The sequence below is a fragment of the Bufo bufo genome, chromosome 2, assembly GCF_905171765.1.
Source record: "Bufo bufo chromosome 2, aBufBuf1.1, whole genome shotgun sequence".
Taxonomy (NCBI): Eukaryota; Metazoa; Chordata; class Amphibia; order Anura; family Bufonidae; genus Bufo; species Bufo bufo.
In genome coordinates, this window is record NC_053390.1 from 689,407,241 (window position 1) to 689,425,167 (window position 17,927).

Below are 17,927 nucleotides of genomic sequence, written 5' to 3' on the forward strand. Positions count from 1 at the left end.
ATATACAGTCTGGCAGTACCTGGAATATTATGGCTTATACAATCAAAGAGTCTTGACTTATGATATTCACAGCCACACAATTGGATAGCAAAACTAACAAGAAATGAATAACTGGCTGCCAAGTCTGTCCCAGAGATAGAAGTTGATCTGTGGTTTGAGCTTACCTATATATTAGACTACTCTAATATTTTTTTACATTTGACCTGTTCCCTACTGCATGTGTTTTTACTTCAAGTAGGTCTTTGCATCTAGTCCTGAACTACAGAATAAGGGCTCGTTCACACGACTGTTGGTGTCCTGTTCCCGTATTGCAGACCACATTTGCGGATCTGTAATACATGGGCACCGTTCCGTTGTTATTCCGCATCATTTCAATGGGTCCGCAAATCCGGAGATGCGGAACGGAACACTACAGAGTGCTCTCTGGGGTTCCGTTCCGTGCCTCCGCACCGCAAAAAGATAGAACACGCTTTATCTTTTTGCGGAACGGAGGGATCGCAGACCCATTAAAGTGAATGGGTCTGCGATCCCCATATGCCTGCCCCATGGAAGGTGCCCGTGCATTGCGGACGGCAATTTGCGGTCCACAGCACGGGCACGGGCTTCACACGTGTTAACGAGCCCTAAGACAGCAATAGTGGTCAACAAACTAAAAAAATACAAATGTGCAGTATATAATCGTGAAAAGAACATTATTCTTCTATGTTGCTAATACAAATTCACTGTAGTGAAAAAAAATACAGGGAGTGCAGAATTATTAGGCAAGTTGTATTTTTGAGGATTAATTTTATTATTGAACAACAACCATGTTCTCAATGAACCCAAAAAACTCATTAATATCAAAGCTGAATATTTTTGGAAGTAGTTTTTAGTTTTAGCTATTTTAGGGGGATATCTGTGTGTGCAGGTGACTATTACTGTGCATAATTATTAGGCAACTTAACAAAAAACAAATATATACCCATTTCAATTATTTATTTTTACCAGTGAAACCAATATAACATCTCAACATTCACAAATATACATTTCTGACATTCAAAAACAAAACAAAAACAAATCAGTGACCAATATAGCCACCTTTCTTTGCAAGGACACTCAAAAGCCTGCCATTCATGGATTCTGTCAGTGTTTTGATCTGTTCACCATCAACATTGCGTGCAGCAGCAACCACAGCCTCCCAGACACTGTTCAGAGAGGTGTACTGTTTTCCCTCCTTGTAAATCTCACATTTGATGATGGACCACAGGTTCTCAATGGGGTTCAGATCAGGTGAACAAGGAGGCCATGTCATTAGATTTTCTTCTTTTATACCCTTTCTTGCCAGCCACGCTGTGGAGTACTTGGACGCGTGTGATGGAGCATTGTCCTGCATGAAAATCATGTTTTTCTTGAAGGATGCAGACTTCTTCCTGTACCACTGCTTGAAGAAGGTGTCTTCCAGAAACTGGCAGTAGGACTGGGAGTTGAGCTTGACTCCATCCTCAACCCGAAAAGGCCCCACAAGCTCATCTTTGATGATACCAGCCCAAACCAGTACTCCACCTCCACCTTGTTGGCGTCTGAGTCGGACTGGAGCTCTCTGCCCTTTACCAATCCAGCCACGGGCCCATCCATCTGGCCCATCAAGACTCACTCTCATTTCATCAGTCCATAAAACCTTAGAAAAATCAGTCTTGAGATATTTCTTGGCCCAGTCTTGACGTTTCAGCTTGTGTGTCTTGTTCAGTGGTGGTCGTCTTTCAGCCTTTCTTACCTTGGCCATGTCTCTGAGTATTGCACACCTTGTGCTTTTGGGCACTCCAGTGATGTTACAGCTCTGAAATATGGCCAAACTGGTGGCAAGTGGCATCTTGGCAGCTGCATGCTTGACTTTTCTCAGTTCATGGGCAGTTATTTTGCACCTTGGTTTTTCCACACGCTTCTTGCGACCCTGTTGACTATTTTGAATGAAACGCTTGATTGTTCGATGATCACGCTTCAGAAGCTTTGCAATTTTAAGAGTGCTGCATCCCTCTGCAAGATATCTCACTATTTTTGACTTTTCTGAGCCTGTCAAGTCTTTCTTTTGACCCATTTTGCCAAAGGAAAGGAAGTTGCCTAATAAATATGCACACCTAATATAGGGTGTTGATGTCATTAGACCACACCCCTTCTCATTACAGAGATGCACATCAACTAATATGCTTAATTGGTAGTAGGCTTTCGAGCCTATACAGCTTGGAGTAAGACAACATGCATAAAGAGGATGATGTGGTCAAAATACTCATTTGCCTAATAATTCTGCACGCAGTGTATATATCTATTTTCTGCTCACACTTAACCCCTTCAGGACCCTGCAATTTTCTATTTTTTACTCCCTACCTTGCCAGAACCATACATTTTTCCCTTCGTTATATGAGAGCTAGTTTTTTTGTGGGACAAGTTGCACTTTCTAATGGCACCATTTACTATTGCATACAATGTAGTGGGAAGCTGGAAAGAAATTCCAAATGGGGGTTGGGGGTAGTACAACTACAATAATACCACATTTAAATAAAACATTTGTGTGTTTTAAAACTGAAAAGAAATCACCATGTTCTGACCTTATTTTGGAGTGTGCATGACTTTTTGATCACTTTTTATTCCATTTTTTGGGGGTGGTGAAGTGACCAAAAAATGTCAAATTGCTCTTTTTGATTTTTTTTTTCCGTTACACTGCTTGAAGTATGGGATAAATATTTTTATGCTAATAGTACAGATGTTTTCGGATGCAGTGATTCCCATGGATGTTTAATTTTTGTATTTTAGGGAAAGGGGGGGGGGTGATTTGAATTAAGTTTTTTTAAATATTTTTTTTGAACTTTTTTTTTTTACATTTTCTTTTTAGCCCCCCTAGGGGACTTGAACATGTGATTATTAGATTGCTAATACCACAGACTGCAATCAAACTGCAGTCTATGGTACTTAATAGGCAGGTCTGGGAGCCTTCACAAGGTGCCATAGCAACCAAATGGTTCCTGCGTTCTTGTCATGAGAGGGGTGTTCGGTCACCGGAGGGAGCCCGCTCAATCTAAATAACTGCTGATTAGCTGATAAGAGTTGTCTCCAGTCACAGGCACTGCCAGTAGGTGTCTGCTGTGTAACACATGTACAGCAGATGTAACCAAGGGGTTAATAAACTTCTACTTGCAATAAAAGAGGAGCAGAACAATATAGTTTTATGAAAAGATGCTCCAGAATTGTTTTTATGTAATTCTACTTTCACACTAGCGTTCGGAGCGGATCCGTCTGATGTTTCATCAGACGGATCCGCTCCGATAATGCAGGATTTCGCATCCGTTCAGAACGGATGCGTCTGCATTAAAACTTAGAAAATTTTCTAAGTGTGAAAGTTGTCTGAGCGGATCCGTTCAGACTTTACATTGTAAGTCAATGGGGAACGGATCCGCTTGAAGATTGAGCCATATGGTGTCATCTTCAAGCGGATCCGCCCCCATTGACTTACATTGTAAGTCTGGACGGATCCGCTCGCCTCCGCACGGCCAGGCGGACACCCGAACGCTGCAAGCAGCGTTCAGGTGTCCGCTCACTGAGCGGAGGCTGAACGCTGGCAGGCGGATGCATTCTCAGTGGATCCGCCTCCACTGAGAATGCATTGGGGCCAGACGGATGCGTTCGGGGCCGCTCGTGAGCCCCTTCAAACGGTGCGCACGAGCGGACACCCGAACGCTAGTGTGAAAGTAGCCTTAGAAATGCAAGTAGATACTAAAATGGGCATGCCAGGAATGGTGATAGGTCCTCTTTAAATGGAGGAAAGTTTTCATGCTGCCCTAGAAGCCCACTGAAGTCCATATATTAACTAAAATAATATTCTTCTCAACAAGTGATGGAAACGTAACTTTAACAGGCCACTAACTTCAAATAAAACTATTCCAGAATTTATCTCCAGGCAAACCAGATTTTTGGCTGGAGTTGACCCTCGGAGGAATTATTCCACCATATGTCTAATTATCTAGGTAACGGTTGTACATTGATCAGTGGTGTCTGATCGCTTTGACCCCATGATCTGGAGAAGAAGTTGGTTTTAGACCTACACTTGATGAAAGAGAAAGCTGCATGTTGTGAACGGAGCCAAGATCCCGTTCTTGAGATTGTGGTAGGTTTTTAGTCCTCAGACCACCAAGGATAAACGTTAGTTGAGATCTGCAACGTTCAAAACCTTATTCAATCTTACCAGGGCTGAGACCAAGGTCTCGTGCTAGTGTAGGGTTGCAAGCACAAAATCGGTGTGAAAATTTTGTAATGAGTGTTTCCAGGTATTCCCCCCGTTCCTCTGGTGCATGTATGTGCCGGAAAAACTCTCTCAGTGCATTTGGTAGAAATTGATTGCTGAAGTTGTGCAAAGTCACAAGCTCATCCAATACATCTCTCCTGGAAAAATAAAAACAAGTAAGTACCATATACCTCGTTAGTGTAACATCAAGTATACAACATTAAGGGTCCATTCACACGTCCGCAAAATGGGTCCGCATCCATTCCGCAATTTTGCGGACCCATTCATTTTCAATGGGGCCGGAATGTGCTGTCCGCATTTGCAGATCCGCAAAAAAATAGAACATGTCCTATTCCTATGCGGACAAGAAAAGGCATTTTCTATGAGAGTGCCGGCGATGTGCGATCCGCAAAAAACATACGGACGTGTGAATGGACCCTAACAGAGACTGTGGGGAGATTTACTTTCCAAGCAATGCTCCATTCTCTTCCACACCGCAGCAGTCAGACGCACAGTCCTCTTTTCCAACACATTCAGGCCTATTAAAACAGTGGAGCAGGACTGCGGAAATATGGCGTTCATACCTAGTGGACTATTTTTCAATTAAAAGGGTTGTAAAAAAAAAAAAGTTAATGTTTCCACTAACTATGGTAATGTCTTCCAGGTCTATCATATGAGGCGCCCATCAAAGCAGAGAATTTGAAAAGTTATTTTATTGTAAATGCATCATCAAATGTACTTTTCATTTGGGGATTTGTGAGTATACTGCCGAGTAGCACACCCACAAATAGGAGTTTTGCTTTTAGGGCTCATGCCACAGGCGAGTGCGGTCAGTATGACCGGAGAGTTACTCACCTTTCATCAAGGTATATCCTTAGCTTCTTCCAGTTGAGAGTTCTAGTATAAAAGATGAACTTTGCTATTTCCTTTGGTGCGTCGTCAAGTATACCCCTGGATAAAAAATATTCAACTCCCTGAAAGAGAGCAAAGAAAGCCAGGTAAAATCTACAGCCAACTACAAATCTCATCCATACACGGAAAAATGAGCGTGCTGCTTATTTTCTAAATCGCATGCAGATTCATTATGGACTTTTAGCGAGATGTGCGATAGAAATATTCCACCACCGCTGGAATACCCTAAAAGTGGTATTCCCATGTATTGTGTATGTACTAAACGTCTTAAGTGCCTTTAAAAGGAAGTAAGCAGGCCAAACGGGGCTAGGTCGTGCAGTGGATTTCTGAAATCTCTCTGTCACAGCTTTTCAATTTGAATGCTATGGAACGGTTTGCGGTTTAGCCACGCGGCCATTAACAATGAAGATCGAACATGCAGTGCGGTCTTCCTTAATTAACTGTCAGGAAGCAGGGGACTAACTGTATCACAGCCACTCCATGTGGTTGTACCCCAATACCACGCTGCACACCTGGTGGTGCTGTAATAAGCCACCTATATCTCTTTATTAGATTTTATTTCTTTGGTGCTCAGCTGCCACAGAATGCGCTCCCCTCCCCACCGCTGAGACCCCCGCTGATCTCTCTAACCAGGAGTCTGAAGCGCTCAGCCACTTCTCCTCACTGCTAAGGCCACTTTCACACTCGCGTTTTGTGCGGATCCGTCATGGATCTGCACAGAGGGATCCGTTCAGATAATACAACTAGGGCTGCAACGATTAATCAAAGTTATCGATAATATTCGATAACGGGATTCATGTCAACGAATCCAGTTATCGAATAATCGGCCGATTCGTTGCTATGCGGGGTGGGAGCGGCGGTCGGGCGCTATGCCTGCGGGTCCTTAACCAGCAGTAACTTTTACTTCAACTTTAAATCAGCGCATCTTTACTAACTTAAAATGAAGCTGTCACGACCATGGTTATGGCCGTGACTCCTGAACCGCATGCAGTTGCCTGTGGTCTGGGATTGTTGTCAATCACAGGTGAGAGCTGAAGTATGTGGCCTCACCTGTGGTTGCCGCTGGCAACATTATGTATGTGGCAGTTTAGCTGCCTGAGCTGGTGCTGGGCAGCTTGCTGCAAGGTGCATGCGGTTGCATCTGGCAACCTATCTTTGTCAGGTGTGCCTTTTTGTATGTCTGGTGTGCACAGGGTTTTTATTATATGTGCACTTTCTCCTTTAAGTGGCTGTCTTCCCTTCCCTGGGTTTATTCCCTTCTGTGTGTGTGTGGCTACTTGGGCTATAAAGCCTCAGTGGAGACCTGAAGCTTGAGGGGTACTCCAGGCATGTTGCTGGAGTTGTCCTCCTGGTATCCTGTTACCATCCTTCCAGTAAGGGCCACCCTTCCGGTCATAAATCCAAATCCCTGATGTTTAGTTGATGTCCTATGCTTTTGGTTTTTTTGCAGCTATGGATGTCCTGGTTCCCCTGTGTTCTTATGTGTGTGCTGTTTGTCTTATGTTTGTGTGGACAGCGTTTCTGAGCACGGGTTCCAGTCAGCAAGGCTGTGGCAGGTTAGTGTGGAACTGTCTGGTTCACCTGTCCTATTCATAGGCTGTTCTTGTTCCCCTTCTCCCTGCTGCTTGGCCAGTTAAGACTCCTGTTTCTCCGCATCCAGGAGGAACAGGTGGTCTACCCAGCTCCTAGTTCAGGGATCGACGGAGGGTGAGTAGGGATCCGAGGTTCCTGAGCATGAGCCCTCCTACCATCAAGGTCGGCTCATGCAGCTAGGAGTCAAGGTCAGATTAGGGATGCGATAGGAGGTGACCTGCTCCCTAATTCTGTCGTCCTGGCCGAGTAGCGACCGGACATCTTCTGAATATCGCACGGCTGAGGGTTTTCCCCCATCCTCAGCCGTGACAGAAGCTCCGATAACAGGGAGAGCGTCACTTACTCACATGACGCGCCTGCTCCGCCTGCTTCATTCATAAAGTGGGCGGAGCAGGCGCGTCACGTGAGTGAGTGACGTTACGCCGCTGGCCGCTCTGCCTGTTACCGGAGCTTCATTGTATTTGTAAGGTAATAAAGATCATAGAGCTGATTTAAAGTTCAAGTAAAAAGTTACTGCCAGTTAAGGAATAGTCTGAATACTGATGTGGCCGGTGTATTGGGAGATCTGTGGATGGCACTGTTATGGGAGGGGGATCTGTGCACTGCTATGGGGAGGGGGATCTGTGGATGGTACTGTTATGGGGATGGGATCTGTGGATGGCACTGTTATGGGGGAGATCTGTGGATGGCACTGTTATGGGGGAGATCTGTGGATGACACATATAGCATAGGATGCTATATAGTGTCATCCACTGATCCCCCTCCCATAACACTGCCATCTACAGATCCCCCTCCCCATAACACTGCCATCCACAGATCCCCCTCCCCATAGCAGTGCACAGATCCCCCTCCCCATAACAGTGATATCCACAGATCCCCCTCCCCATAACAGTGCCATCCACAGATCCCCCTCCCCATAACAGTGCCATCCACAGATCCCCCTCCCCATAACAGTGCCATCCACAGATCCCCCTCCCCATAACAGTGCCATCCACAGATACATACCCTCCATAACAGCGCCATCCAGAGATCCCCCATATTCGTGTCATCCACAGATCCCCCATAACTTGTCTTTTTTACATTGTAATGCAAAATTTTAATAATTATGTAACTCCTAAATTTGTTTTAATATGGCCTTTGAACATAATTTTTCAAGTAAAATCATATAAACCCCTTTTTTTGTCATTTTGGTGTTTTTTCCTGATTAATCGATGAAATTATCGACAACTAATCGATTATTTAAATAATCGTTAGCTGCAGCCCTGAATACAACCGTCTGCATCCGTTCAGAACGGATCTTTTTGTATTATCTTTAACATAGCCAAGACGGATGTGTCTTGAACACCATTGAAAGTCAATGGAGGACGGATCTGTTTTCTATTGTGCCAGATTGTGTCAGTGAAAACGGATCCGTCCCCATTGACCTACATTGTGTGCCAGGACGGATCCGTTGTGCTCAGTTTCGTCAGACGGACACCAAAACGGTGCAATTTTAAGTTGCCATGTCACATTTGAAGACCCCCTGATTCACCCCTAGAGTAGAAACTCCAAAAAAGTGACCCCATTTTGAAAACTACGGGATAAGGTGGCAGTTTTGTTGGTACTATTTTAGGGTACATAGGATTTTTCGTTGCTCTATATTACACCTTTTATGAGGCAAGGTAACAAAAAACTGCAGTTTTGGCAGTCTTTATTCTTAGTTTTTTACAATGTTCATCTGACAGGTTAGATCATGTGGTATTTTTATAGAGCAATACGCGACAATACCTAATATGACAACTTTTTTTGGTTATGTTTTTTTAGTGTCTCCATATTCTGAAAGCCATGGTTTTTGTTTATTTTTTGGGCGACTGTCTTATGTAGGGGCTCATTTTTTTCGGTTGGAGATGACGGTTTGATTAGTACGATTTTGGGGTGCTTAAGACTTTTTGATCACTTGCTATAACACGTTTTGCGATGTAAGGTGACAAAAATTACAATTACAATAAAACCTGTATTGTAATGCATTGGCTGTCAGCTGACAGCCTGCCTGTGAGACCCAGCTTAAAGGGTTTCTACCACCAGAAATACCGTTATGTAGCTGACTGACATTAGCGATGCGCTAATGTCAGCACTACACAGTATGTTTTTTACATTTCTCCCTGCAGCCGTTCTGATAAAATAAGCACTTATATAATATGCTAATGAGCCTCTAGGTGCTATGTGGGCGTAGATTCAGCACCTAGAGCCTCCGTCTACTCACCCTTTATCCTGCCTAGGTCCTCCGTTCTGCCTGCCCCACTCCTCTTAAAGCCTGTGACATCCAGCCCCTTAAAGGGTTTTTGCCCGCCCCGCTCCTCTTGATTGATGTCCAAGTTCTATGCATCGTTGAGGAAATCCCGCGCCTGTGCCGTTCACTTCTGTATTCGTCGCAGGCGCAGTGAGTGAAGGCCGCGCTCCTGGTGCCGGCTTCCTCACCATGACGTAGTCGGCGCAGGCGCAGTAAGGAAGCCGGCACCAGGAGCGCGGCCTTCACTCACTGCGCCTGCGACGAATACAGAAGTGAACGGCACAGGCGCGGGATTTCCTCAACGATGCATAGAACTTGGACATCAATCAAGAGGAGCGGGGCGGGCAGAACAGGGGACCTGGGCGGGATAAAGGGTGAGTAGACCGAGCCTCTAGGTGCTGAATCTACGCCCACATAGCACCTAGAGGCTCATTAGCATATTATAAACGTGTGTATTTTATCAGAACGGCTGCAGGGAGAAATATAAAAAACACACTGTTATGTAGTGCTGACATTAGCGCATCGCTTGGTCTTTAGTTTAAAGTGCCATCGGGTTCCCGCCACTGCATTGCGGGGACCCGATGGGGAAGCGGAGGCCACCCGCACCCTCCGCATGCCGCGGTCAGCTTTGACCGCAGTATACAAGGGGTTAACACGCCGGCATCAGCGTTTTCACAGACGCTGGCGTATGCAGCAGAGGCCCGGCTGTCAGTGACTGCTGGGTCTGTGCCGCTGATCGGGCAGGCACAGCTCCTGCACCCACCCGATCAGCCCGCCGTACATGTACGGCACTGGTCCTTAAGTCTTGTCCACCAGCGTCGTACATGTACAGCGAGGGTCCTTAAGGAGTTAGAGGCTCTGTCATATTCCACAACATAAAAGGCATGCATTATTATCTAGATCTCATACACCTGATGAGACTGGTGCAGTTACTTTGAACAAAAGAGCTAGAGACTGGACTCATTCTGACATGGATTTTCAAAGTAAGTACACCAGCCTCCTCAGGTCTAAGATATCTATTTAATAATTTATACAGTTTGTATTGTAAAATCTGGTTACAGATTCTCTTTAAAATCTTTTTTTTTGTGAACATATCTACCACACTGCACAAGGAATCTCTAACACATATGAAAAGTTTTTAGCAAATTTATATGACTGAAATCTGAAAAGTTATATCATCTATATATTCCAATTTATTTTTTATCCAGGATTGTCTTTGTTATATCGCAATCCTTACTGTACCTCAACTGGGTTAGCGTTAAAGGTTAAACTTCCTTCATCCAGGCGCATGTAGAGATTTCGATACGAAAATCCTGGCGGGTGTCTTTTACTGTATATGGAACAGTGTCCCCAGGTTGATTTACATAACCTAAACAATGAGAACATACCATTACTTTGTGTCCAGAAGAACTTATAGTAAGCTTCAAAAAATATAATGAACACAAATAAAACAAGTTGTTTACTGATGAAAAGGAGGTAAACAAAAAAAAAAAATTCAACCACTGAGATAATGGACAATTGTCCTCAAGTTCAAGAGCTCGAGAAAAGTAGAAACACATGCCTGCAATCTTCTACAAACAGTGCCATTAACATCCAAAGGTTGGGTGTGGTACTGCAGCTTAGCTCCACTGAAGTGAAAGGAGCTGAGCTGCAATACCACACACAATCCATGGACAGGTATGGCGCTGTTTCTGAAACAAAGTACCCACGTTTTCTAATCCTACACAACAAGGAGAACAAGATCTTTTCCAACTAAAAAACAAGAATTTTTTTTTAAAAACTTTGTATACACACAAGGTTAAATGTAGATATCCAAAGAGCTAGGGTTATAAAATGTTTGTACCCTACAACAGACTGTTCTGGTCACGTTCTGTTCGCATAGGAGCATCTGCCGAGATTACATCAAATTTTCCTGAAAAAATAGAGCAGCATGCAGCACTAATTTTGTCTGGTAAAATGACGGATACTGTGATGGAACCTGACAGATCCCATTGATCCTAAGTCGATATGGTCTATCGGGCGCCTTTAGAGTCTGTTATGTGATGGACCTTTCTCAGCTTGAATTCTCTTTTTCAACTCCTATGATGGATATCTCTGGCCTCAGTGAAGAACTGGAGAGGAAGTGATGGATCTTTTAGGTAAGAAGAGCTCGCTTCTTTACTGCGGCCTATTCCCCAGTGTTGTCTGGTTTGGCGCTGAAACCTGACAATTCCTTTAACAGGGTTGAGCGGCACCCCCGCACGACATTTCGTGCCAACAAGGTCCATCTTAAACTAAAGACCAAGCTAGGGGCTTTTACCACCTGTTTATAGACATTGATTTAGGAGATAACATGATGACTGTCTGCAGCCATTACTAGGGAGTGAACAGGAGCTTATAGCATAGCGTGCTATGCATACCAGTATGCAGTAAGCTCTAAAGCTCCCTCTAGTGGCTGCTACAGGAAGTCAGAATGATTTTGGGTTATTTAATTTACTCGCCAACATATTCCACAGCACTTTAAAGGATACTTTCATCACAATCCAAATTTCAAAAATCAGTATGTTTTTGGAGTGTGGGAGGAAACCGGAATACATGTGAGAAACTTATGCAAACACGGTAAGAACATACAAACTGCATGCAGATGTTGTCCTTGGTGAGCAGTCATACAAGTTGTTAAATGCTGGTATAGACGCTGACAGTCTCGCTTAGACGTAATTTCACGAAAGTCTTCCTCGTAGACTGGTGGATTACATTCATAACTAAAAGCTTGTGAATCCAATTTCAAAATAAGTAGAAATGATCCAGAATTGCAGGCAATTATTCAAAACCTGAGCAGATCAAAGCCTACTCAACTGATGAAATACGGTACTTAGATACTGCAACAGGAAATGGAGATATAACATTGCCAGTACTAACTAATAACACACAGGGAATCGGTATCCTAGTGGCTGCTCTGCTCGGACATAATAATGGGAAAGGTTCCTAAACAGATGTTAGAATATGGGACATGGAGAGCATAGGAGGATTAACAACGGCTGGGATTTACTCCAAATGATAGATTTAATAGATTGATGTTAATAGCCGATAAAAAGAAATGCCATTCTCCTTTTTTACGTCTAGATTCCTGATGCAAAACAACACATTTGTCTATAAACGTTTTTTAACAGTTTTTTTTAAACTTTACTGGTCTAATTATTCTGAGACTTGTATATAAAGTATGGTAGGAAAAGCTGCAGATCAAGCAAAAACTATTTAGGTTTAATTTATGCACAGAATATCTACCATGCAAAAGGGTAGATTACAGGTAGAGTTTATTGTATATTTGTAAAGTATTCCTATTTTTTATGTATTTCATTATATTTCTAAACGTTTGTTTTAGATGGTAATTTCAACGTTTTCAAAGAGCCTGGTTAAGCTAGTTTCACACTAGCGGCAGGGGAGTCCGGCAGGTGAACAACCTGTCAGATCCGTCCTGCCGCTAGTTCACGTGTGCCCCCGGACTGCGGCTCCGTCCCCACTGAATATAATGGGGGCGGGGCGGAGTTCCGGCGGCAGCACCGCTGCGCACGCCGAGAGGCGGCCGGACTAAAAGTACTCCATGCAGTACTTTTAGTCCGGCTGCCTCTTGGTGTGGGCTGCCGTGCTGCCGCCGGAACTCCGCCCCCATTATAGTCAAGTGCTTGTTTTGTAAAATGGTCCAGCCATCTTAGGAAATTAGGGGAGTAGATATAAAGCTGCATGATGAGCCTGTCACCAACCGATATCTGTAGTGCTTCTGGGTACATGGATGCAGTAGAGAGTTTGGCGGAGGATCAGGTTCAGAAAATGAAGATTAATGGGCTATATATGGAGTCAGATCAGGGGCTGTGATAGGCCACCATAAAAAGATGTGTTTTTAGGGAGCACCTAAAACTGTGTATATTGTGATTTAACCTAATTTCTTGGGGTAAGGCATTCTAGACAAATGGTGCAGCTCGGGAGAAGTCTTGGAGACAGGAGTGAGAGGTTCGGATTATGGTGGATGTCAGTTGTAAATCGCTGGAGAGCTTTGAGGGCGAAAACGAGCTGTTTAAATCGGATTCTCTACTGTATGGGCATCGGAGTAGTGGTTAGACAGATAGGTGACCCTGGCTGCTGCGTTCAGGATAGACTGGAGGGGGGGAAGTCTGGTGAGGGGGAGGCTAATTAATAGGGAGTTACAATAATCAAGAAATGGATCACGGCAACAATGACAGTTTTTGTTGTTTCCATAGTGAGAAAGGGATGGATTCTAGAGATATTTTTGACGTGCAGGCGGCATATGTAAGCGGGCGACAGATTGAATATAGGGGGTGAAGGAGAGATCGGTGTCAAACATAACACCGAGACAGTGGGCGAGCTGCCTATGCATGATGGTAGTGCCACACACAGAGGGAGATATCAGGTTTAGGTAGGTTAGTATTACATTAAACCAACAATAAAAACTAAGGTGCCCACAATATCTCAAGAATTCACATTCCTGGAACTGAATGTGGAAAATTAAAGAGTAATTTAAAATTGTTAAAATGCCAGAAGCCTAGAAAGCAAAATGGGGGAGCTGGAGTCCATTGCACTGGAGGAACTCCTATAGTTGTGTGGCTGAGACATGGTTGGACTCTTCGGATGATTGGGCTGTTAATATTCTGAGTTTTAAACTCTTTAGGCCCCTTGCAGACGAGGGTGAGCGGAATAGGTCCGGATGCGTTCAGTGAAAAATGCGCAATTTCGCAAGCAAGCCCATTCAGTTTAGCACGCGATCGTGTTCAGTTGCAATGCGATTTAATGCGTTTTGCACGCGCGTGATAATAAACTGAAGATTTACAAACAACATCTCTTAGCAACCATCCGTGAAAAACGCATTGCATCCGCACTTGCTTGCGGATGCAATGCGATTTTCACGCGGCCTTATTCACTTATATGGGGCCGTGAAAAAAGCTGAATATAGAGCATGCTGCGATTTTCACGCAACGCACAAGTGATGCGTGAAAACCAACGCTCATGTACACAGACCCATTGAAATGAATGGGTCCGGATTCAGTGCAGGCGCAATGCGTTCGCATCACGCATTGCACCCGCGTGGAATACTCGCTCGTGTGAAAGGGGCCTTAAGGACGACTGGGCAAATAGAAAAGGTGGTGGCGTGTGCCAGTATGTTAGGAGTAATATGAAGGCAAGTGTGAAAGAGGCAATTGTGGGTGAGGACGGTGATAATACTTGCTGCAATCAATAGACCCAATAGTTACAAGAATAGGTGCACTACTGTGGTGGATGAAAACAGTAACATCTGACTAAACCCTCACACGGATGTTAAAAATGAGACTTTAGCCAGTATATCCTTATATTAAGGACATACCTGAGCCCGCTCACCACGCCAAGGTTTCTGAAGTGGTACAGGACCTAACGCTAAACCTACCTGTACCGTATGGGTAGTACCAGGAGCCATTGGGCAAATTACAGCAGTGTAAGGTCCGACTCACAGCAAACAGCTCCCAGTTCCCTGCAGTGTGACTAACCACACATACAATGGGAGGAGGCTTAGAGTCCCACCCATGACTGGCTGATATGTTGCAGGCCTCACAGGTGCACCTAAATGCTGCTTATGGATGGTAATCAAGGCACATTTAGATTGGAGTTAATACACCTCCACATATAAATATACGATTTAAATGACAAAGAAAATGTGGTCTCAAAAGGCAGGAAATGCTGAACCCCAAATGCATTTATGCTCGGGGGAGCAGATACTGCGCTTGTGGTCTCGTGCCACTTGAGAAACCTTGACGTGGTGCACAGGCTCAGGTATGTCCTTAATATAAGGATATACTGGTTAAAGTCTCATTTTTAACATCAGTGTGAGGGTTTAGTCAGATGTTACTGTTTGCATTGTAACTATTTATTCTATATATCATTCCACATCCACACATTTCACCATCTGGTGTAGGATGTCTCTGTGGCACTTGTGGTCTGCTGCAGGCATCATCCACTGTAGGCATTTTTTGCTGGGGATCGCCCTTAGCAACAGACCACAAGCGCAGTATCTGCTCCCCCGAGCATAAATGCACAACTGCATTTGGGGTTGAGCATTTCCTTCCTTTTGAGACCATGTTTTTTTGTCATTTAAATCTATAGACCCCTCAATATTACTGAAAAGATAGAGGGTCCAAATAACCAAATAGAGCAGGCTGCACCGCTGGGTATACGTATAATGGGAGATTTTAACTTTCTAGATATTGACTGGGGTAATGGCTCTGCCTCAACTGAAAAGAGGAGAAGATTCCTCAACTTGCTGCAGGACCACTTTTTGGGCCAGTTTGTAGAAGATCACACTAGGGGTGATGCTCTGTTGGATCTGGTAGTTTCTAATGATGAAGAGCATGTTGGGAATGTCACTGTTTATGAAACACTAGGTAATAGTGACCACAATATAATTATATTCTGAACTATAAGGCTACTTTCACACCTGCGTTTAGGTGCGGATCCGTCTGGTATCTGCACAGACGGATCCGCACCTATAATGCAAACGCTTGTATCCGTTCAGAACGGATCCGTTTGCATTACCAAAAAATGTTATTTATTTTTTTTGTTCATGATTATGCAAACGGATCCGTTTCGACTTACACTGAAAGTCAATGGGAGGCGGATCCGTTTTCAATTGCACCATATTGTGTCAGTAAAAACGGATCAGTCCCCATTGACTTACAATGTAAGTCAGGACGGATCCGTTTGTCTCAGTTTCGTCAGACGGACATTGGTGTCGGCCTCCAGAGCAGAATGGAGGCTGAACGGAGGCAAACTGATGCATTCTGAGCGGATCCTTATCCATTCAGAATGCATCTGGGCTGAACTGATCCGTTTTTGGGCCGCTTGTGAGAGACCTGAAACGGATCTCACAGGCGGACCCAGAAACGGCAGTGTGAAAGTAGCCTAATAAGCAAACTCTGGCTGGGAGGGCAAAAACACCTTTCCCAGAGTTGAGGGCAGCTTTTCAGAGCATAGACTTGGAGTAGCTACTGTCACATAATAACAAAGGATAATTAAATCTACGTTGGGTAATTATACTGAGAAACTTATTCCTGTAGGTAACATGCATAAACAGCTAAAATTAAATCCCACAAGGCTTACAGCTCCTGTAAAAAAGACAATAAATGACAAATAAGGGCATTTAAAAATACTAATCTGAGGGGTCAAATGTAACCTTTGAAATTTACAAAGGGCTTAAAAGGGGTTGTCCAAGTTATATTTATTGATGACCTATCTTGCATCTGCAGCGCTGAGCAGGTGTAATTACACCCAAGCCGTCCCATTCATTTCAATGGTACGGATCACTCCTATACCATTACTGTCACCAATCACTATAATACTGGGGGGGAGGGGCACTGCACCACCAATGATTTATAATACTGGGTTGGGGGGGCGCACTGCGCCACCAATGAAGATAATTAACCTGTTAATAGAAATGTAAGGTGCAGGTGCTGGCGGCATCACATACCCGGCCTCTATGACAAGGTGCTGCAATCCCCGTCAATTGCGGCACCTGAGGAGTTAATTGCCGTGGTTCGGCGGATTGCATCGCCCTGTTATAGAGGTCGGGTGCCAGGTATGTGATACTGCCGGCACCTGCATCCTACATTTGTATTTATAGGTTAATTATCTTCATTTGGTAGCACAGTGGCCACAGCCCCTCTCCTCTCCTCGTTGGTGGCAGCAGCACAGTGGGGAGGAAGGGGACTCTCTCCTTCTCCATTGTGCTGCTGAGGAGAACATGGCACGCGCTGAAAGCAGCCCACACTATGTTCTCTAAGAGATACTAGGCTATATCGGTAAATAGCAAATCCCGGTATCGAATAGATCCTGGTCTAAAAATATCTATTGGGTATCGATACTTCGATAACCGGTGCGCCGATAGTACTGTATAGTACGAGACGTGCCGATAGTACTGTATAGTACGAGACGTGCCGATAGTACTGTATAGTACGAGACGTGCCGATAGTACTGTATAGTACGAGACGTGCCGATAGTACTGTATAGTACGAGACGTGCCGATAGTACTGTATAGTACGAGACGTGCCGATAGTACTGTATAGTACGAGACGTGCCGATAGTACTGTATAGTACGAGACGTGCCGATAGTACTGTATAGTACGAGACGTGCCGATAGTACTGTATAGTACGAGACGTGCCGATAGTACTGTATAGTACGAGACGTGCCGATAGTACTGTATAGTACGAGACGTGCCGATAGTACTGTATAGTACGAGACTTGCCGATAGTACTGTATAGTACGAGACGTGCCGATAGTACTACAGCTCAGCTCCAATGGTGGATGACGCCTTCTGCTTCCAGCGCCATCCAATCTTTCGTTTCCGGCACGGGTAGCTGCCAAGCACAGCTGATCAGGGGGATGCTAGGTGTTGCACCTCCATCAATCTAATAAAACGCTAGAATGACCCTTTACGGTTTTCTTGTCCATTAATTCCACAAGAGGTTTTGTGAACGGACATTGGCTCAATAGCAGGTTCACCACAATATCGGCTGCCAGTGGTTTCTGTGATTAGATCAGTCACTTACAAATGATGATTTCACCACCATGTCCCATCACTCAGCTTCTATGCACAAAATGCAGTATCCTTCTGTCCAGAGGTATTTCTTGAATTCTTCGGATTGAATCCTACGTCTATTGTGCTATTTAAGTACCATCTGAATCCAATCATTCAGGTTTCACATCAATCACTTGAGGTAACTGGAGTAGTGGGCTAAAATCATGGTGAGCACTTCAACGTTTGTGCTTTTGAGCTCAACATAATTGACCTTTGACGTACAACTCTCAGACATTGTGGGTATTTCTAGAGGACAGTTTCCCACTGTTCTTACCTATGATCCCACCTCCGTTCCCAAACAGCAGTA

General features: G+C 44.3%; 1 protein-coding gene across 2 annotated transcripts in view; it reads right to left on the reverse strand.

Annotated features, from left to right (window-relative positions):
- Positions 1-17,927, reverse strand: part of FBXO8 (F-box protein 8) — a 45,519-nt gene that overhangs the window by 5,555 nt on the left and 22,037 nt on the right. For both annotated transcript variants that reach the window (XM_040418677.1, XM_040418678.1), the window contains exons 4-6: positions 10,269-10,395; positions 5,108-5,226; positions 4,214-4,410 (exon numbers count right to left, since the gene is read on the reverse strand). In XM_040418677.1, the coding sequence (XP_040274611.1) occupies positions 4,214-4,410; positions 5,108-5,226; positions 10,269-10,395 (443 nt within the window). The remainder of the gene's footprint in view (positions 1-4,213; positions 4,411-5,107; positions 5,227-10,268; positions 10,396-17,927) is intronic.